General features: G+C 39.7%; 2 protein-coding genes across 2 annotated transcripts; one reads left to right on the top strand and one right to left on the bottom strand.

The window, feature by feature from the left end:
• The first annotated feature begins 4,561 nt into the window (after window positions 1-4,561).
• Window positions 4,562-19,071, top strand: LOC306841216 (apolipoprotein B-100-like). Its single transcript, XM_079370957.1, has 26 exons — window positions 4,562-4,653; window positions 5,027-5,071; window positions 5,468-5,580; window positions 5,683-5,828; window positions 5,963-6,110; window positions 6,513-6,665; window positions 6,919-7,043; window positions 7,308-7,393; window positions 7,487-7,937; window positions 8,017-8,131; window positions 8,229-8,375; window positions 8,474-8,685; window positions 8,812-9,007; window positions 9,150-9,323; window positions 9,422-9,625; window positions 9,741-9,908; window positions 10,136-10,341; window positions 10,564-10,731; window positions 11,059-11,189; window positions 11,350-11,551; window positions 11,706-11,878; window positions 11,990-12,165; window positions 12,251-12,366; window positions 12,490-12,863; window positions 12,973-17,654; window positions 17,765-19,071. The coding sequence occupies exons 1-26, from the start codon at window positions 4,599-4,601 to the stop codon at window positions 18,881-18,883; spliced, it is 9,885 nt and encodes a 3,294-aa protein (XP_079227083.1). The 5' UTR covers window positions 4,562-4,598; the 3' UTR covers window positions 18,884-19,071.
• A 1,459-nt stretch (window positions 19,072-20,530) lies between these two features.
• LOC306831249 (rho-related GTP-binding protein RhoB) lies at window positions 20,531-22,962 on the bottom strand. The gene has a single exon (XM_079355217.1). It carries the CDS (start codon window positions 22,732-22,734, stop codon window positions 22,144-22,146), a length of 591 nt encoding a protein of 196 aa, XP_079211343.1. The 5' UTR covers window positions 22,735-22,962; the 3' UTR covers window positions 20,531-22,143.
• Between the last annotated feature and the right edge of the window lie 368 nt (window positions 22,963-23,330).

Here is a 23,330-nt window from a genome sequence, read left to right as displayed (position 1 = left end):
TGGTTGATGAGTAAAATCATCTATTGACACATAGGTAACAAATGTGAACTAAATAAAATGCCTCTGTTGCTCTACTTGTTGACACCATGGGTTGGTGTTGAGCATTAGAGAGCTCAAATGCTTGGCTTCAACTGAAGAAAGAATATAAAGATGCTACACAAGTTTTTCCTTGTGCACCAGATGTTATAGATTCCACTCTTAAGCAAGGACTGTTCCACACATAGAAAGCATTGTTTACATTTAAGACTGCCCGTTGTGTTTTCTAGCACATTGGGTAAATCACCCACAACTCCACAACTGGAAAAAAAACAGGTCAACTCCCTGCATTAACACTGTCACAAAAAGGTCTGTCCAACATCCGGATTGTAAGTTTTGCAATAAAGGGTGCTGGTGACGCCCACAGGATAAAGCTTTTCAGCAGTTAATTCTGTTGTTATTTCCTTTCCTGTTGAGACACATCTCTTCAAGGGCTGTGCAATATATCAAGCTTTTAAGATGTATCAATATATTTTTATACAAGATAAAGGGAAAGACAATAAATTTCATATCATTATATTTATGTTGCATTAACATAATGTTATATGTGTATTCTGTAGAGCTGCCAGTTCATCTATTTTAGTTTATCTTCATGTCTCTGTTCATGTACTGTACATGCTCACACTGTGGAGATGACTGTTCATAAAAAATATTTCGCATTTGGCCAAAGTGGATTTGAATTAGAAATGACTTGTTATTATTTCTTACATATCAAAAATATATTGATCAATATATCAAGTGTCACCATTCAGCTAAACAATATCAAGATATGAGTGTTGGTCCATATTGCCAAGCCCTAATCTATAGCACTTGAAGTTGATGGTTTTATATAACAGTCCATAAACCTCATTAACTGAAAGAAAATGTCTTTTATTGGTGTGTCGAACAGTGAAGTACAGGGCAGAATCACTTACATTAATACTGTTTCAGCAGTCCCAGGTTCCCCTAATAGACATGCTTGATCACTGGCAGGCCTTTTACTTAAATGAAATGGAGGCCTCACTCAAACCTGAGAATTTACTGTTATGAAGGAGAAGAAAATGTCAGCAGTGACAAATATTTGTTGGGCAGTATCTGTTTCATTCAGAGCCTAAGTGTTTTATACAGTGCAATTAAGGAAACGCACTGTGTCTTTAGGGGGAACAAATCTGGAAGCAGTACATATTGTATTTATAATTGTTCTGGGTTTTAACCTCCATATTAATATAAGGTACCGATGATAAAAAAAAAAAAAGCCTACCCATGCATTATAGAGTTTTATAGTATTTGTGTCAATTCAATTCAAATCAAAAAACTTTATTGGTCCCCATGGGGCAACTTTAGAAAAGCTTTATTATTTATTTATTTTTTTAGCACCTTTAATCTGGTTTTAATATAACAGATGGCAAACATTGGACCTCATGCCATGATCCAGCTTTACGCTGTAAACTTGCGTCAGTGACCATTAACAGCTGGTGTTATCGAATTTGAAGCTAAATTGTGTAACAGGTGTAAAGGCGTAATTTAGCTAGCTAGCTAGCATAAAACATAGCCTACCCTACAAGCAACGATCTACATTACTTCTGTTATGAGAATGATGTAACTGCTAACTTACCAAACCTGGAAAAGGGGGGGGGGCTGATTGTACTTCAGTGAGGCACAAAGGCATGAACTATTCAAATTTTGAACATGGAAAGGGAATAATTCCAGGAAGAGTCCTTTAGGCCTACTGTCTGACATGACGGTTTCCTGACTAGTCAGCGGTAACATAAGCACAAAAATGCTATGATAATGCATGATAGTTGTCATGGACTCTGTTTATTGGAAACAACTGAAAAAAAGCTTGCCGTTCAGACACAAAGCTTTGTGTAGACAAGCTAACCACAGTTAGCGCTGAAGAGCTATAAATACAACTTAAAGGTGCACCATGTAGATTAGGTAGTGAAAGTTAGAGGAGTGAAAAAAAAAGTTTGTGTATACTTATGAACATATACCATTAAATGTGTACATTTCTCCAACTCTCACATTTCTCTACCAAATCTCAGTATAAGCAAGCTGAATGTCAGGATACCATAGAAGTCCATAAGTTGTCTTGTTTTGTATTTGCTTAAATGCATGCTTAGTTATCAGTAGTCACTAGATGTGTTTTAGTTTGTTGATTGTGAAAACTTTTTCGAGGTACTTTGACTTTAGAAACGTTAACCATCACAAGATACCCAGCAGAAAGGCGTCCTAACATGAATACAATTGCTCCCAAAATCGTCCACAGTTTCCTTTTTATTATTATATAACGCTCAATTTGTTCACACACACCCAAGGCCGCTGCTGTGACTCTTATGTAATGTCAGACAGACCTTTAAAGGCCTGATTAACTTATCTCAGGTTCACTTCTGTTATATACCTGATCAAACCGCCATCACATGAACAACCAGGTGAAAGGTGAGGTAGGTATGCTAGTGTTGAGAGACCCATTTTTGTAATAAAATTTAACAGAGCTTTTGTATTCAAAATAAATATGAAGAGCCACTGGAGTACCACTAACTTTACTTTAAATGCTCAGCCTTAATTACAGCTCAAATGGCTTACTTTACATTTTTAATACAATAACATTATTAACATAACACTACAGGGCAGTCAATTGATTAATAGAGCATACCAGATGTCTACCTTTGCTTCATATGATTCTAACAATATAAAACAAGGATAAAAACTGATGATTGAAAAGCACTTACACCACACTGTGAATATAGCCCATTACAAAAAAAAACTCAATAATTGCTCTTATAATTAAGCTGTTTGATGATGTGCAAATATAAATGTTTTTTTTTTTACTATTAGCTGTTGTTGCATCATTGGTATAATGTTTAAGAAACACTTGACACTTGGTATTGTGGTCAATAACTAAATAGTAAATACAGAAAGATCCCTATCATTAGTGATGGATACATAGGTATTGTTTGGTCAAACCAATAGTCCAAATTGGATCCTTTTGGGGCTTTTGTCCTGTATTGTTATACGCTTGGATCTTTTATTTACAGTGCTATTTCACCAGGCACACTAACTTAAAGACAACAATCGGACTTTACCAATTATAAAGGTCAATTTCATAAGCACGTTGAGATCCTGTAATACTTTTAAAACACACATTTTTGAATTTCAGTAACTCTCTTTTGCTAATGTTATGGCTAAATCACAAACAGAGCATTGTCCTGCTAGCATCAAGCTAATGTTCTCCATTGTAGCCTAGTAGTTACTCCCCACAAATGCTAACCTGACATATCCTTTCTTTATCCTTTTTGGATATACCTGGCCTCCCTATAAACAACATAGGATAATAATTTGAATGGTTTACTTGCCTCTGTTTATTGTGTGCCATTTAGGTATGAAGGATTTTTTTTTTTTTAAAGGGGCAACTTCTGGTTAAAAAAAAAAAAAAAAGCCAACATGAAAGTGCATAACAAAACAAAATTCTCAAGTGCCGACTTGAGTCCGGCTGCAAATGCAAGCCTTACTTTACCTTACCTTACCTTACCTTACATTACATACAGAACATATTCCATAAAACAAGCATCTGAACTCCAAATTAAAATGCAGCTTTTATCAATTTTATCCATAAATCCTTCCACAAATGCTATGATTACATAAAAGTCTGAAGCACAAAAATTGAAATCCAAGTTTTGGGGATATATTACACTAATGAGATAATGTCATAAAACAGTAAAACACTTTAAGGCATGCTTTATGTGATGATAGCACTCTTAAGTAGTGTTTCAAAAGCACCAGCTGACCTGGGTTTCAATTCTGTCATTATGATTCATATTGTTTAGAAGTCATGGGGCAAAGGTTTTCTGTCTCTCCTAAAAAGGCATTAAGATTGTGTGAGGTATTCAAAGAGATATTCTAGTGTAACCTTTGTTCTTCAAAATATTTAGGTAGGAACTGAGATATCCAGGATCCTTTTGAACATGTTGATTGTCTTCATACATGAAATCAATCCTCTGAATATTCTTGATTTTAACACTGTATATTTTAAAACATTAAAAAAGACAAATAAGATAACACAGTTAAATGTTAAAATGAAGCCTCTGACTTTGCTAAATCAATTCAATATTTAAACCTGCATTTGTTTACTGCACTTTGAGCACTGCAAACACGCAATTGATGCTGGTGAGTCACAATATGAGCTTTTCTGTGACATTGAAGTGATTATTCTTTTTAGATGTATTACATTTTTATGATTTACTGACAAATTCGTACCTCGTTGTATTTATTTCTGTGTCATAAATGTTCCTGCTGTTTAAAAAATCCAACCCCAAACACTTAAACAAGAATACAAGATAGGAAGACATCATCCTCCCCACCCCGTGCTGACAGACATGTCTTAGTTTGTGAAATGTTTGAACCTTTGGCCTGCCACAAGGACATCTCAGACTTTGGAACCAGGGCAACACATTTGCAAGTAATAACATACAGTAAGATTGGGGGCCTATAAAAACCAAAGGAGCGGACCACAAGAATTAGTCTTCACTGAAAGAGGAAGACTCCCTACCTGAAAGCTTCAAGGAGCTTTACTAAAACCCATCATGGGGGGTACTAAAGTCTGTCTTTTGCTGCTGCTCGGCACATACGCACTGGCCCGTGAGTATTATTACACTGTTGTTGTTTTTTAACTCAACTTTTAGATTTTAAACATTGGTAATATTTGAAGAATGTACGAGAAAAGTTAGTGGTTGTCTGTTGCTTGACATTTATAATAAGGACTTTTTCCTTTAAGTCGTTACTGTTTTTATGTCACAAATTATGTTTAAGAGTTATCTTAGCACTTGGACATTTAAATAGAAAGGTTCATCTTTGTTTTGAAAACTGAAAATGCGGCTATAAAAGATAAACAATTTAATTATATTGTAGTTGTGTATTACGTTATTAAGTCTTTACATATTGTCTGGTGTGTTTTTGGAACACTGTTCGTCTTTTAAAAATGTCAAGCAAACTGTTCTTTTTCCTTCTCCAGAGCAAGATGTGGGAAGTGTTGAGGAACAATCCCCAGCTTGCCCTTGTGAGTAACTTCTTCAAACTTAAAACGTTTTATGAAATGTATAAAGTGTGATTTAATTTGGTATACATGTCAGAAAAACACATTTGAATTCCTTCTTTAGAGATGATCGTTGGATGGATTTTAGTATATTTGGTCATTTAAAATAATTAAAGGTTTATGTCAAAGGTTGTACCTGTTTTAAACAGACTCATGATTGAGCTAGTCTGGGTGCTTGAACCCAATTTATGTTTTTCTGTATAAATTGTCTAAACTGCACTTACTGGTGGTATTGTAAATAGTGTCGAACAGATGATAAAAAATGGATTGCATTTTTGTTGAGATTTTGTTAAAAAGGTATCCAGTGTATTTAAAATGAGCATAGCAATGTTTTAACTGATGTTTCAAACACATTTTTAGTGTCCAAAAGATTCAAGAACTTCAGGCGGTTTGTGTACGACTATGAAGCTGAAACCTTTAACGGCGTGAACGGAGCCAGCGACAACAAGAGTGGCCCCAAAGTCTCCTGCAAAGTATGATTTTTTTTTTACCCTAAAACTTACTGCAAACAAAACCACTCCCATGGCCCTGAATTGAAACAAAAGTATAAAAAAACTGCTTGATTTGCTGCACAGGTTGAAGTTGAAGTGCCCCAGACCTGTAGCTTCATCCTGCGCACCACAGAGTGCTCTCTGAGCGAGATCTTTGATGTGGATGAAGACGGAAACTCCATGTACCGTCCCGCTACTGGAGCTGAAGCTTTCCGAGATGCCATGGCCAAGTAAATCCCCTTGTTTTATTTTCAGGAGAGATTCAACATTTTTCTTCCTATTTAATCTTAAATAGATGTAGCTCAAATGTTCGCAAATAAAGAAGGCATACATTGCTTGATAAAAAAATATTATCTTTTACCAGGAACCCCTTGAAGATCACCATTGAGGGAGAGCTTCAGGTCAAACTCTACCCTGAGGACGATGAGCCTGTCAACATCCTGAACATCAAGAGGGGAATCGTCTCCTCCCTCATTGTGCCGGTTATGGAAGAGGAGAAGAACAAGAAAATGGTAGCTACCCTGACTGTTTTTTATTGCCCCTTTTGTTTATTCAGTATTTCCAGCTGTTAGCTATCAATTCAGACTAGAGTCACACTGTGGAATCTGATTCTCATGCAAAGATTAATAAGTTGCACAATGAGCTGATAAGCTGCCCCAGACACAGGTGATAAATGTTCCTGTAACATCATGTTCTCAGAGGGACTGTGAGCTGTAGGGCAAAGTCCCAGATAACTTTATCTTGTTGATGACCTCACCTGCTCTCATAACAGGGAGGCAATCTTTCAGATCAATTGATAATTTAGGGAGGCTTCTAACGGAGAAAAACATGTTTACTCGTCACCCTCTTCGAACTCTGTGAGATAAATTGTGTCCAACATCCTCATTGTTGATGGTGCCTTCTATTGTTTCCAGGCCACCGTGCATGGAGTCTGCCCCACCGACTTCAGCGTCAACGCCAGAGAGGACATTGCCACCGATGTGACTGTCACCAGGGATCTTTCCAAATGTGACATGTTCTTTGCTCGCAGGCAGCACACCAGCCCCTTGGCCCTCATCACCGGCATGGTGAGAGACTAATACTGGCAGCGTCACAAGCTCAAGCTAAGGGTTGTTAGATTGGGTGTAGGGTTTGAAACAAATGAAAGTGAACAGCACTCATTTTAATGAAAGGATAATGCATTTAAACACATTGTTTAAAACACCTAAATTGATAGCATATTATTATTTATAAAGAGCTGTACTTTCTCTGGCTGACATCCAGGAAATCAGTTTCAAGCAGAATCCAATGAAAATGTGTTTTTTGTTGGTCTTCGCACAGAACTTCCCTCTGTCCAAGCTGATTGACAGCACCCAGACTTGCAACTACAAGTTTGACAACCAGAAGAAGACCATGACCAGCGGAATCTGCACAGAGAAACACATCTTCCTGCCCATGTCCTCCCAGTAGGTTGAAAACAGAAAACACATTTACCATGAAATAGAAACCCATTTTCCATGTCTCTAAACGTTCAAATAAACTCGTCTTTGCGATGAGCAGAGGGCAAAACTTCATCATACATGACAACTTGTAATATAGGTTTGTTCCTATATTTGTAAACAATTTAGATTTAGTTTTGCACATCACATTCTTCAAACTGGTCTTCAAATCAAAACGTAGTTGTTATTTTTCCAATCATGACCAGTTGATCTATATTTATTTGCAAACAGGAATGAATATGGAATTTCCACTCTGGTGAAGCAGACTGTGACTCTGAGGGAGACCTCCAAGATCAATGACAGAATCTTTGACCACAGTGAGTGTTAAAAAAAAAAGCCTGTAAAATATCCAAATCTGTCATTGTGTTCTGTGTTTTTTTTTAATGGTTTGCGATTCACGTTCTGTGCAGATGAGGACAACCTTAAATACCTGTCCATGGATGTTGTTGATGACAAGCTCCCTGTGCAGACAACTGAGGCTGCCCTGATCACCATGCAGAAGCTGATGGCCTTGTCTAGGAGCAACCAAGGCGAGGAGCGAGCCAGCCTCTTTAACAAGTTGGTGTCTGAAATGCGCGGCCTGAATCTTGACGTTGTTGGATCTGCTGCCGTCAAGATGATGGATGCCTCCGAGGCGGTGACGTTTCAGGCTCTGGCTCAGTGCGGCACTCCAGAGTGCACCAGTGCGCTGCTGAAGGTTCTCAGGACCTTTGACCAAGCTGCTCTTGAGGTTGATGCTGCCGTCTATGCCCTTGGTCTGCTGCCCAACCCCTCCCGACTGATGGTTAAGGACATGCTGGCTATGGCTGAGTACAAGCAGAGCAAACCCATCATGTATGCCCTGAGCAATGCAGTGAGGAAGTAAGTACACCTACCTTCATTTTTGGGAGCTGTAAGTTTTTTTTTCATATAGACAACTTATCACCTATTTATTTCTTAGACTGTATCAGGCTGAGGGTCTCACCCCTGAGATCACTGCTGTCTCTGAGTACATGACTACCATTCTGGGCCCTGACTGCCCTGGAGAGAAAGATCTGACCTTCCTGTCCTTGAGAGTATGTTACCAGTTCTGAAATTCAACTACTTGAACAAAAAAAGGTAAGATCTTTATAGCAACTCCTTACTTATAAAACTGTCTTTCTTTCCATCCAGGTTGTTGGAAACATGGGCGATGCAATGGAGGCTGCTGACCCAGCCATTAAAGCCACCCTGCTGAAGTGCATGAGACAGCCTGCAACCACCCTGTCTGTGCAGCTGGCTGCCATCCAGGCTTTCAGACGTATGACTGTGACAGATGAGGTAACCAACATCCCCTTTAACTAATTATAAGTGTCCCAGTTTTTTGGTTTTACTTAAAACGATGACAAACAACTACCTGTATCTTTTTTTTTATTCAGGTTCGCGCTAACCTCCAGAGAGTCAGCCAGTATCCCAAAGGTGCTGTGCAGAAACGCCTGGCAGCTTACCTGACTGTGATGAGAAATCCTCAGGACAGCGACATTGAGATGGTCAAGAAGCTGCTTCGGCAGGAGCAAAACGTTCAGATCAAGTCCTTTGTGACCTCCCACATCTACAACATCATCACCTCCACCGACCCAGAGACCCAGAAGTAAGAACAGAGCCCCTTTCAACTGACAGCCAATTTAAGTCTGGATTAAATTGTTAATCCAATTCTGCTGATTTAACAATCTAACTGTATGAATATATAGCTGATCAAATTCCATTGTTGCTCCAGACTTGGTAGGAAGATAGTGGATGCCCTGGAGGACACTGAGGTCATTGCTCACGGTGAATACAGCACAAAGTCTCGCAACTACAAGCTGAGCGGCATTCAGGGAAACATCGTCTTTGATCCCAGCAGCCAGATCCCAAGGGAGATGATGCTTGAGACTACACTGAAAGCTTTTGGTTTTAACATGGATGTTTGGGAGGTATGCAATACTCTTTTTTGTCTTGTTTACACATACTAAATACTCAAGCAAAGATATTCTATTCATAACAACAGGAAAGTGAATATGTGTTTGGCCTCGATTCAAACTCAAAAACATTAAACTAAACCTGTTTTACCAACAGATTGGCATGGAAGGAAAGGGCTTTGAGCCTACCATTGATGCTTTGTTTGGAAAGAATGGGTTCTTCCCTGACACCCTGTCCAAGGCTTTGTACTGGGCTGATGACAAGATGCCACCACAAGTCAGAGAAGTTCTGAGGAAATGGGTTGCTCCCATGGAAACAGAGGGAAATAAGGTATATTTTATGTGTAATTACTTCTGTTAAACATATTCATCTGAGTTATGTTACTTCCACTGATACCATTCCCAAAAATACAACTTTTTTTCCAAAAGGTTCCTGAGAATCTCATGAGAGAGGTTGCAAGAAACTTCAACAAGCTGGTTAAGGATCTGCAGAGTCAAGAGTCCCCAGAGGCTATGGCCTACCTGAGGATCATGGGAGCTGAGCTTGGCTACATCAGGGGCAATGAACTGAAGTATATTGCTGATAATGCAATTATGTATGCAGATATCTTCATGAGGCTCATGCCTACCAAGGTACTGTTCTGTTTGCATGTTGTACATTTATGAAAAAGTCTGTCCAACAAATAACAACTCTATTCTTTAAAACAGTGATGGAACTTTTAAAGTGACTTTTGACTCTTTTTATCAGGTGATGTCTATGCTGATGTCCAGCACTGACAATGAGTTGCTTGCCCATTACATCTTCATGGACAACAGGTTCATGATGCCAACAGCATCTGGCTTGCCTCTGACATTTGCTATGTCTGGTACCTTCACTCCTGGTGCAAAGGGAGGCCTTAATGTGGCTCGTAAAATGGTAAATGTAAAATACAAATTATGCTACTCTAGTGTTTTAATTGTGTGACAGCTCTGTTGTGAATGTACTTCCTTTAAAAAATCATGATGTTTTATTGAAGTCTATGATCATTATAAAAGTTCTATATAAATAGTACGACAGGTATTTTGTTAAATGGAGAAGAAGTGCTAGTATAGTTTTCATGATTCTGCACACTTTAACGTATTTTATTTGTCTTGGCTTTATAGAATGAGCTGGTCTTCATGCCATCTATTGGAATTGAGTTTGTGACAAAGATGGGAGTCCATGTGCCTGAATTTGTTGTGTCCGCTGTTGAGATGCACACCAACATGTACCATGAGAGTGCATTCAATGCCAAGATCGCCATGAAGGGGAGCCAGGTCAAGCTTACAATCCCCGCCCCACAGGGCACTACAAAGCTCTTCACCATCAGGTAAAAAAACAAAACAAAAAAGAAATAATTTTTTTACATTTAGTCAATATAATAATTGTCTGTTGTTGTAAAATACGCACATGTATTGTCTAGTTTTGTGTTGTGCCTTTGTAAAGAAATGGTAGATAAGAGTGAGTGATAATTACATACAGAAGACAAGAAAATGTGTATGTTTAGTTTTGAGATATAGAAAACCAATGTTGCTGTTTTTTGCTGTTATAGCAATAAGGTGCAGATTGTGGGCGGTGGTTTTGCTCCAGTGATCCCACACAACGAAGCTGAAGTCAGCTGTGACACTCTCTTTGGAGTTAAATACTGCACAGAGGCAAGCCGTGCTGACACTCGTGGCAAGACTGACATTCCTTACTTCCCCCTGAATGGAGAGACCAAGTAAGTCATTCTCTTGTACAATTTTGTGTCACTGATGGCAACGTAATGAATGATTATCATGTTTTTAAACTCAGAAAAAAGTGTTGTTTTTTTATTTGTTTCATCTCTGTATAGTTACATCAGATTGCATAGTTAAATTTGGAAAAAGTATCTTGATTGTTTGTGTAAACATTGGTAAACATCCCATCAAGTTATTGGCTCTAGAATGGATATAGAATTTGCCAAAGGTAGTTAAAGATTGGGTTTTTTTGTGGTTTTCTGTATTCATAGTGCTATACCACTAAAGATTAATTTGAAAACTTATCTGAGTTTACCTTTTCTCCAAAGGTTTGCTCTGCTGATCAAGCCCTCTGAAGAGGTTTCTGAATACACAGCCACCATCACCTATGAACGTCTCAGTGAAGGAGAAGATGGCGTCCCCAATGTTGACTCTTTGAAGTTGGCCTTGAGAGCTGAGGGTATGAGCTTCATATTTGGAGAAAAAAGATCAAAAACAACTATTTAGTTATTAGTTAGTTAGTTATTATTAATTAATAAAACAACCTCCTTTATTAATTTTTGGGAGTTCCAAAATGCTTGTTTCCTTGTTGATGATGTTTTTACTTGTTGTCCTTGTAGGTGCTCAGCCTACAGAGGCTACAGCTACCATGAAATACAACTATAACAGGAATGTCTTCACCACCGAAGTCCAGATCCCTGACTTTGATGTTGAGGCTGGTGTTAAGGTTGGCATGACTGACAGCAGTGCCAAAGGCAAATCCATTACACTTGAAATCTCCAACAAGAATGTGCCACAGATCTCTCTGACTGGCCGTGCCAAGTAAGTTAGCCAGGCCATACACTTTATTCAAACACTGAAATAAATGTAATATCTTACCTAAAAGGAGGTACTCATGCATACATTTGTTTCTGAATTTTCTTCAGCCAATGACATTCTCTGTTTTTTTATTTGTTTCTTTTTTATTTATTTAAAGCCTTCAGACCATGACTGATGGCATGCTGCAGGTTCAGCTCTTGGTCCCCTCTCTCAATACCGATGCTGCTCTCACTGCTACCATGAGCAATTCTGACGTACTCACTATGGAGATCAAAAGTGAGGTAAAACTCCCAGAGACCTTCTCCATCCAGGCAGTCACATTCAAATATGGTAAGTCTATAAAACATGTTGATAACAGATTTCAAAGATTAAACATTTCAAAAACTCATGATTTCTCATTGGTGCATTCTCAATTCAAATTCTGAATTATTTTCATTTCAGGTGAGGAGCAGGCTGAGGTACAGCTGATGTCTAACATGAATGCTGAAACTAAGATGCTGGTGCCTTACACTGAAGCCATCCAGGCCTGGCTCGTGCAGTTTGTGGCGGATGTAATGGACCAGCAGGTGGTAAAGACTGACATGAAAGTTCGTCATATCTTCAACAAGGCAGTTGAGGTAAGGATAATATAATTTAGACTATTTTAGCAAAGTTTGAGTTCTTCCAGCCTGAAACATGACAAATGTGATATTTGATCATCAGGCCAGCAATATCTGGATGGACAAGATCACAACCGATGTCCCCTATGTTGAGTCCCTGAGGAACAAAATTGAAAATGTGGAAATGCCTTCCATGCCTGAAAACATATTCATGAACCTGTAAGTTAACCCCCATATAGTTATATGGACTGTGCTAAAATTGCAACTGATCCTGATTAAAGTTTAAGAAAAGTACAATAATATTTACTAACCAGTTAAATTGAACAACTTTTCTCCAACCAGTGAAAGCACATTCAAATACAAGTTCAACAAGGACCGTCTGACCATCACTTTCCCTCTGCCTCTTGGTGGCAAATCATCTGAGGAGCTAATGATTCCTCCAGTGGTCACCTCCCCAGAAATTTCTATGCCTCAATTGGGCATGGATGTTGCATCAAAGGAGATCAGGATTCCCACTTTCACCATCCCTTCTGAATTTGATCTCACCCTGCCTCTGATGGGGATGGTGGAAGTGACCTCCAAAGTCAACACCAACTATTACAACTGGGAGGCAACTGTGTCTGCTGGAAACAACACTATTGAGTCTCCTAGCTATTTGGCCAAATTCAGCATCATGGCTGACAGTCCGATCAAACTTCTCAGCTTTTCAACAGAGGGTAATTTATTTAATCTCTGTTCTTTTCATTAAAATGTAATTTAACTTAAGATAAACATTAGAAATTTGTAACTAATTAATATGTTAATGTTTTGTCTTTTTCTTTAAAGGCTCTACATCAATCACTGACACTGCAGAGAAAACTATGAAAATGACCTTTGATGGTTCCCTAAACCACATGCTCATCAACACTGGTCTTAGTGTGCTGGAAACCATTGCTGTCACAGACAATGTGTTGACAACAGGAAGGTACAATGTGTTAGCTGTATCCCCTGTAGGTCTGGACACTTCTCTGACTATCACCACCCAGGTCATCCTAGCCAAGGACATGCTCTCTGGAGATATCAACACAGATGGAAGTGTGACCATTGGACCCATGACTGCCAGCACCACCTATCTCCACACCTTCTCTGTTGAGCCAGTAAAGAAAGAAGCAAGATTGGAGAGTACACTGCGTGTGAACTCTGGAATCCTGAAGGTTGTGAACAAAGTGAAGGCATCATATGCAAATGAGGAACTTTTGATTGAGTCCAACGCCAACATCAACAGTGACCCCATCAAGCACACCACCAAGATGAGCCTAAGCTACAAGGACATCAAACTGACTGCCCAGGCTGACTCTGTGACTAAGGCTGATGAGCGAATGCTTCGTAGCCAGATTGAATTCTCTGCTTCTGAAGAACAGGTCGTCCTCAGGATAGAAAATCAAGCTGATGACACAGAGAACCGTGCCTACTCTTTACTCACTGGTACCATGAACCCCTCTGGTGTGGAGATCAATGCTGATGCCTCCTTGAACATCTTTTCAAGCCTTGCCTCCCACAAGGCCACCCTGGCCCTGAACATGAATGGCCTGACCACCAGCTGTACAACTACTGCTCAGCACAGCCCAATGACCTTCGAGAATGTTTTCCATGGAGGAGTTGACCCTAATGGTGCCACAATGTCTCTTACCACTAAGGCAGCTATTAAAGATAACACAGCTGAGCTCAGTGTTGAGGGAAAGATGGCGAGTACAGAAGTGTATGTTAACGGCATCTTCAAGGGTAACCTCTTCGACGTTAACACCAGAAACAGAGTGAACCTCAGACTGAATGAAGATGGCCTGATTCTCTCCAACAACATCGTTGGATCTCTCAATGAGATGAGGACCGAAAATACCAACTCACTGTCTCTGTCTTTGAGATCCTTCACCCTCAACTCCAAAACTGACAACGTCCTTGACAACAGAAACACCTACATGCATGACATCACAGTTAACATGGAGCGTTTTACTGCCACAGTCATGGTGAAAAATGACCTGAAGATCATGGAGGTTAACTTTGTGAATGAAGCCCAGTTCAAGGCACAACCTTACACCTTTGAGCTGTCTGGAACAATGATGGGAGTCTTTTCAGAGGAAGAACTCAAACACATGTATGAAGTGATGTTTGTTGATGCGGTCCTCTCTGCCAAGAGCAACACCAATGGTAAACTCCTGGGCACTCACATGACACATACCACTGATATGGAGGTTGCTGGTCTGAGCATGAAATTTAACAACGTGGCCAACTTCAACTCACCATCTCTTCGCCTGGACAGCACAGTCAAAGCTGTTGCTGAACCTTTCACTCTGAACATTGATGCCATTTTCAACTCAGATGGTGCAGTGCATCTGTATGGACAGCAAAGTGGCGACCTGTACAGCAAATTCCTCCTGAAAGCAGAACCCATGCTGTTCACACAATCATTTGAATGCAGAGCCTCAACAACCCATGAACTGGAAGGCAGACCAACTATTAAGACGAACATGGACAACAAGTTCAACAGCATGCTAAGCTTCCAGGAGCAAAGTGTCACACTGAAGGTTTCATCTAAAGTGAATGAGCACGCTTTTGATCAGGAAATGAGTGCCTATAACAACGCAGAGAGATTGGGTATTGAGATGACAGGAGGAGTGTCAACCCCCCTCTTCAGTGAGGCAAGTGAAAATTATGCAATCTCTGGATTTGTGAAATATGACAAAAACAGCGAAAGTCACTTCCTCCAGATCCCATTCATTGCGCATCTGCCTGCCTTTATTGAAAACATGAAGACCACCATGATTAACCTGATGGACCAAAGCATTGAGATGCTACAAGACTTAAACATGAAGTACAAAATCAGCACAAAGTTCCAGAACAAAATCTCAGAACTGAAGGATGTCATTGACAACTTTGACTTCGACCTCTTTGTCCAAGACCTGAAAAAGTTTCTCAGCTCAATTGAAAACTTTTTGACCAACCTGACGACCAAGTTGCCAACTGAACCAGTTCTGAATGTTTTGAAAACAGTAAAGGACACTATCATGGCCTGGAACAACAAGTATAACATTGCTAACAAGTTTAATTTGATATATGCCAAGATTGAAGAGATCCTGTCCAGCTATGAGGTTGAGAAGATGATTGGGGCCATCATGGATGAGGTTGTCAAAATGATGAAGCAGTATCAGGTGAGGGAGAAGATCCAGTCTGTATTTGCTGCTGTCAGATCCATTGACATCCAGCCTTTGCTCCAAAGAGTTATGGTACCACTTCAGGAGTTTGTCAATGAACTGTATTCCATTGACTTCAAACAGCTGATCGATGATATGAGTGACTATTTTGTGAGAATGATCCAGAAAATCCAATCCTTTGATTATGACACATTCACAATGGAGTTGAAAGAGAAGGTGTTAGATATGAGCAAGATCCCCTGTTTTGGAAAACTCTCTGGAGAGTTCAGAGTGACTTCACCTCATTACACACTTAGGACTGCTGCTGCCCTGGAAAACACCACAACTACATCAGTCACACCAGAGTTCAAAATGAACCTCAACTCACAGGCTTCTTCTACCTTAACAGTCCTTGACTTCACCGTGGATGCAGGTGCTCATTTAGCTGCACCCAAGATGAGTCGCCTCTCTATTTCTGAGAACATCAAAGTTGACCAGTCTTGTTTTGCTCTTGACCACAAAGCAACAATGACTCTCTATGGCCTGTCAGCTCAAACTTCTGCTGAAACTACTGCAAAGGTAAACACTGAGATCTATGTTGCACAGCTTGTAAATAATGCATTCTTTGCCATGGAAAATGGAGTGTCTGCCAACATGGAGACAAGCTACACACATGACATCAACCGCATTGGTAAAATATCAATGAATCAAAAAGCTGTCTTTGTGGTAGAGGCAGGGACTGCAACCCTCACTATTAACAATCTGGCCAATGAACAATTTGCAGTTCTGGACTTCTCAGATGAGGCAACTCACAAGAGTGATCTAGAAGTGGTCATGGATCTTCACACAGCTAAAGTGACCTTCACAGGAGCAACAGGCAGTAACAACTTCAAATTGAGTCAGAATGTGATGGCGGATATTTGCATTTTCCGCCACGTCATTATTGATGCCAAGTTTGAGACAGAAACACCTGCCATGAAGGGAAGCATTGCAGAGGTCAAGTTCCAAGCTAAGGTTGAAGACATGAAAATAGATTTCACTGCCTCTCACAATGCAGAGCTCACTGGACTGGTTGAGGGAACTCTCTCAAGCTCTATGCTTGCTTTGCTCACACCCAATGAGCTTATGTTTGATACTAAGAATAAGGGAAATGCCAAGGTTACCCTTCCATTTAAACTGTCTGGAAAGGTGGATCTCCAGAATGACGTCTCTTTTACCCTGAACTCTGAAGTGCAACAATCTAGCTGGACAGGTCTGGCTAGATTCAACCAGTACAAGTACTCCCATTTCTTCAGCTTGGATAATGGTGATAGAGAAATTAACATCATCTCCCAGCTTACTGGAGAAGCAAATCTTGATGTATTGAAGGAGCCAATCAACATTCCTGAAATAACTGTACCAATTTTTGGTATCAAGACACCAAGAGTGGAAGACTTCTCACTGTGGGAAGACTCTGGCCTGAGCAATCTCCTGATCACAACTCAGCAGTCATTTGACATGAACTCCAAGCTGAAGTACATGAAGAGCCCTGAGATGATCACCATTGATATTAATATGGCTCCAATCATCAATGCCATTAATACCAATGTCAAGCGTCTGCACAAGAACATGCTAATTGGCAAGGACAAGGCTGCTGACATGCTGGCTACATCTTATGATAAAGCAAGATCAGAATATGAAAAATATAGCATTGAGTTGCCAAAAACCATCACAGTCCCTGCCTACAAAGTCCCAGTAATGAATGTCGAGGTCTCCACTTTCACCATTCCTCTGCCGGACTTTACTCTCATCACAATGCCCGCTCTCCATGTTCCATCTGCCCTCAGCAAGCTCACACTTCCAAAGATCACTCTGCCCAAAATCCAGAACATCAGGATCCCTGTGATGGGTGATCTGACTTATGAGTTTGCCATTAAAACAGCAATGATCACACTCAAAACAGATGCCAGTGTTCTTAACCAGGACAGCCTAATCATCAAACTTGATGCTTCTTCATCTTCTGAATTTGAGTTCCTGACTGGACAGATTGAGGGCAACACCAACATTAATGTGGTTGGTGGACTTAGAATGGCCTCTGTCCTTTCTGCAAAACATTCAATGCTAGAGGGAAAACATGAGAGCACCATCATCTTAAGTTCTGTGACTGTGGATACCTCCATCACCAACTCAGCAAAGGTTAATCTACCTGCCCTGACTATGGAAATCTACCAAGAGGTAACTGGAAATCCAGATGAAGGCCTTGTTGTGTCTATGTCTACTCCAGCTGCAGGACTCATTGCACTCCAGATGCAGACCAAGCGTCCTGCCCAAGTGAAAGCAAGGCTCTATGGTCGCTACCCGGTAAGAAACTTTTGTGAACTTGACTGGTTACAAATAACCATTTAATGTTATCATAATGTTAATAGTATTAAGTATTTAGTAATTTATGTTTTGTTTCATGTTCCCCACAGTCCGAGCCAACAACAGACATTGATATCTTGGGTCTGAAGATGTCTGTGGTAAACGCTGAGAAGCTGAACCTTCAGACCACCTGGAATATGGAGATGCCATATGAGATGATGCTAAGAATGAAAAAACAGGTGCCCACAGTCATGGAAATGGTATCCGATCCTGCTGTCAGGACATACAAAACAATTAACAGGCATGTTAGAAGCCTTGGGGGTTCTTTTGAAGAGGCTAAAGAGCAGGGTAGAGTTATGTTCAACAGTGCTGTTGAGAAACTTGCAGCTGTAGATACTTCCAGTGTTATGACAACTGTCACAGATAAAACCATTATGATCCTGAAAAAGTACCAAAAGAGAGTTCAAATGGTTCTTGATGCTGTTGTTAAATTCCTGAGAGATACACAGTTCTCATTCCCTGGGTATGAAGAGAGGCAGTCTGGGCTTGACATATACCAGAAACTTAGTGCCTTTGTTGCTGATGTATCTGAGGAGGCTGTTGAAAAGATTCCAGGGTACTTTGTCACCATGTTTACCACAGTCCTTGACTATTTCAAAGCCATTGAATTCACCTTGCCTGGCTCTAACTACATTGTCAGCGGAGGGGAGATTGTTGATGACCTTTCTGTATTTTTGAGGAAGATTCAGGACCAAGTCATTGTCACTATTAGGAAACTGGGAAATATCCAGCTGGAAGATATCATTAACAAATACACAGAATTCATTCAGTTCACTATTGAGCAAAGTGAGAAGTTTCTCCTGAACCTTAAATCTCACAATGTAGAGAAGCTCTCCACCTTTGTGACTGATGTATACACTGACGCCATCAACTCTCAAGTTCTGGCTGATGTTGCAAAGCAGGTAGAAGAGGCCCACAGAATTGTGATGGAATATGTTGATGCTGTGAAAGCTAAACTCAAGAGTATTTTGGCTGACATGTCTACTGAACAGCTTCAGGCTGATATCCAATCCTGGATTGACTTAATGGTAAAACGTATTAATGCATTCCAAAACAATGTTATCAGAGCTCTTAAGGAAAAAACCAAAAATGTTCAGCCATTTGTCAGAGTAGGTGATAGACAGATGGAGGTCGACATTCCTATACCATTTGTTGCTAAATTCAACTAAGTGACCCTGGCTGTTAAACTATTCCATCTGCAATACAAAACATTATATGTCTCTCTACTCTGTCTTTCAAATTTGTAATTGTTTACTTCACAGTGGACTCCCAGTTGTTCTGATCCTTCTGTGACCCTTTGTGTCTTGTACTATTTAAAAAACAATGTGTGTCCATTCAATAAAGACAGTTAATACTGCCTACAGCTCTGTGCATCTTTAATTTATTATTTGAAATAATGGTTTATTGGTATTTTTATTTAAAGCATAAGAAAATATAATTATTAAACTGCTTTGATGAAGGTAACATTTAAATCACAATAAGTATTAATCATGTGAAAAACTGCATACTGAATCAATTTAAAAAATAGAATATTAAAACAAACACAAAATCTAAAGTAACCAGTTGTCAAATGCCCATGTATCCTTTTATACTCATTCTCAGGTCTAAATTTAGCAGGTACACAAATAGCTGAGACTCTTAGGCACCCTTTTATCATTAAACAAAGAAAGTTAGACAGAAATCGAGCTGGTATGATTTTATGAAAAATAGCAAAATACTCTTGAGTACACGTGCACCCTTCAAAATACATGAATGTATCTCTCCAGGTGTAGGTCATGGCTATGTTTAATCAGAGGCTGTGGGTGGAGCATATTAAGACGTACTTGGTACTCCTTCATAATGTGCCCTTTATATAAGCCCATCATGTGTTCTGTATCATATGTAAAGTAGTAATCAACAAAGTATTTTCTAACCCTAGCACTTAGAAGGATAAAAGGGTACAATATGTATTTAGTATAAATTATAAAACAATGGAAATACCATGAAAACCTCATGTAGTTGGCTGACTATGGCTCAAATGTATCCTTAAAAAACAGCATGAGAGGACATGTTTTTTTTCCTTTACTGTGGGAAAATGAGGCAAAAGAATGACACATTTGAGGTGGTGGCGCACTTGTATTCTTTATTGACTTACACCCCCCCCCCAAAAAAAAATAAATAAATACATAAATAAAATAAAAATCAGTACAGCTTGTTCACATACATTCTGCATTCATTTTACTCACAAAAATTCCCACTGTTCCCAGTCTACCCTTTAAAGTTCAGATTATGTCATTGCATTAATGTTGTCTTAATTTGATACAGTCAAATAGATTTGACACACTGGCTATCGTTTTTCTTTTCTTTTTCCAGTTATTTCCTTTTTTAGTGAAATAAGACTTAGATAAAAACAGTGCTTCCTGATCAGTGAACCATTACATTGAAAATCAGAGGCACATTAGTGGGGCCAGTGTGGGAAAGTTAACCAGTCCAGCACAATGCATTCCTTTGCAAAAAGCCCAGCAACAGCAGTCAGGAAGGAATGTGACTTTTACGCTGATGTAACTCTCACTGGATTTATACAGGATACACCTTTAAACACAGATGTATCTTTACTATAGTACCTTACTAGACAAATTAAAATTGTGTTTGAAGGGAATGTCTTGATCTTCCTGTTTTTGCCCAAAGAAAAACATGCATAGTGAATGTACTAGGGTCTTACCCTTGAGTCCCAGTGTAGCAACAATCACTGAAACCAATGTTCATAGCTGTCATTAAAGTGATGATCTCCACCATTGAGTAAAGGACACAAATAACACTTTAAAAGGAGAAACAAATCAAACAAGAGCAGAATTTATTACACAAGTATGAAAAAATATGCTCAAATACATTGATTGCGGTAGCAAACTTGAAAGCTTAAAAAAAGACAACATTTGAGGTACATTCACAGTCATAATGGAAGACATTGGGTGAACTTTTGTCTCTTAACAAATCCCAATTCACTTTTACAACAGTAAACAAAGTTTTTACATTTTCAACAAAAATCCCTATTTCATTTTGATTTTGTTCAGTGTTTCAAAGCTTTTTGTGGGATGTTTTGTGTGTGTGTGTGTGTGTGTGTGTGTGTGGGGGGGGGGGGGGGGGGTGTTAAAATAATCACATGATACTCTTTCATTGAAATCTACCTTGCCATCAGATGGCTTTATCCCATGAGTGCATGTTGGCTCACAGAGCTCTGACAAGAACCCACTCTTCTTTTCACAACACTTTCTTAGAAAATGTGTCACACTGAGAAAACACTCACATGCTTGGTCCTTTCACAAGCTCAGCCTTCTCTTAAAAATGAACCATATTACTGAAATAAGATGCACCAAAAATGTCAAGCATTCCTGGATTTCAGAGGTTATTAAGATACCATGTGTGCTTTAAATGATTTTGTTAAAATGAGATTTGGGAATTTGTTTATTTAAACAAAAAATTATATTATATATTTTCTTGTCCTTTACTGGATACACCATTCACACGCTAAATGTTCTTTAATTACCAGTAAGGGTAATTAGTCAAGAAGCATTTATTTTCTCCCACTACAGCCAGCAAGCATACAGTTTAGGGTGACAGCATGCTTAAAAACATTTTTTTTTAAATTCCTTGTTTTTGCAATTAACTGTGACTAAGCATCACCCTATGAACTTGCAAAACAGCACACAACAATATGGTAAGCCCTTTACAAATCTGACTAAATGTTTAGTTTCTTGGACCTGTGTCCTGTTGCACATTAACAAATACACAACTAATGTGGAGTCAAAAACATACTTCTTGATGTGGTTCAAATGAACAAAGCGGATTAAATAACTTTGATTTCAACCTGGCTTTGTTTCAAAATCGTATATTACTGTGTCTGAGTAACTCGTGCTCGGTGCTGTGCAATTCCAAACGTTCTCACTTTACTATAAAAGTGGACATAAATAATGAGTGCAATTTTTTGTACTGCTTTGCTTATCAAAGAAGCATAACCTTGCCTTGGCAGTGAGGCAGTGGCCTCTGCAAACACTTACAAACACAAAAAATTAGTATATTAAATCTTGGCTTGAAAGCAATCCTTTACAAAGGCCATGTCCACATTAGAAGTGGGCACGTATGACTTCCACTGAAATGAAACCTTTGTCCTTTTTTTACCCCTCCACCTGTCAGACTGGCACCATGTGACCCACAAAGAACATGCTGTAACCAGTGCATTTCACACTCACACACACCAAACACACACACATAGATCAGATGATGATCAAATGTGCTCAAAACAGCTCGTTTGCAGTCATTGGTTTTGGTTCAGTCTGGGTCGTCTGTTTACAAGGGAGTGTCCAAACCATGATCACTGCGAATACATGTTCACCGCTCCCGCAGTGGGAGAAACGTCTCGTCTGCGTGTTACGGCTCTCCAGAGATGGTCGATTCACATCAAAACACAGCATTTGAGACAACTCTGGGAGGGTGTTGTTCGTTTTTGTAAGGCTGCTCGTGTTGCAGTCTCAAATACCTCCCAGATCCCCTCTTTGGTTTTGGCAGAACACTCCAAATAGTCATATGCGCCAATGCGCATGGCCATGCCCCGGCCATCCTCTGCCTTCACAGGCTCCAGCTTCAACCGGGACAACTCGTTCTTTACGTTCTCGTCGTTGCGCAGATCTTTTTTGTTGGCCACTAATATGATCGGCACATTGGGACAAAAATGTTTCACTTCAGGCACCCACTTTTCAGGGATGTTTTCCAACGAGTCCGGGCTATCCACGGAGAAACACATCAGAATGACATCGGTGTCGGGATAGGAAAGAGGGCGCAGCCGGTCGTAGTCCTCCTGTCCAGCTGTGTCCCACAAAGCCAGCTGGACTTGCTTGTTGTCCACTTCAATATCTGCCACATATGTCTCAAACACAGTGGGAACATACACCTCGGGGAATTCGTCTTTGCTGAACACTATCAGTAGACATGTCTTTCCACATGCGCCGTCCCCCACCACGACGAGTTTCTTGCGTATGTCTGCCATTCCTGTCGTTTTCCTAGCTCGCTCTAGAATGTGGCATCTAAAAAAACAAAATGTTCTCCCTGCGCTCACTCCAACTACTCTAAATAAAACCCGACGAAGTGGTGCGGTAAAGCCGACCTCTTATTCCAACTCCAGAACATTTACTGGTAAGAAGTGCGATCTCTTTATAAAGCAAAGGGTGGTTTCCTAAATATAGCAACCCAATCGGAAATAGGGAGGTGAGATCACAGTCTGTAAAGGAAGAGATGATTGGATCTCATGGTTTTTTCTTATGTAGAGGAGGGTCATAGACCACGAGGACCCACCCGACCCAGGATCAACTGAAATCAACCCAAATGTACTGCAACATGATGTATCCGATCATTCAAACACAACCCATGGGTCTACTCGATTTATTATTTTCTGTCTTTGTCTACTCCCATACTGTGTCACTATTGTCCAGATAATTGAATTATTATTAAATTATCATTCATTCAAAAGATAGATAGATAGATAGACAGATAGATAGATAGATAGATAGATAGATAGATAGATAGACAGACATTACAATAAAGAACCACTGCGCCCCCCCCCTCTTCAGTATATATTAAATCCAA

The sequence above is a fragment of the Symphodus melops genome (assembly GCF_947650265.1).
Source record: "Symphodus melops genome assembly, chromosome: 1".
In the NCBI taxonomy this organism is placed as follows: domain Eukaryota; kingdom Metazoa; phylum Chordata; class Actinopteri; order Labriformes; family Labridae; genus Symphodus; species Symphodus melops.
This window is presented reverse-complemented; position numbering and strand designations above follow the sequence as displayed.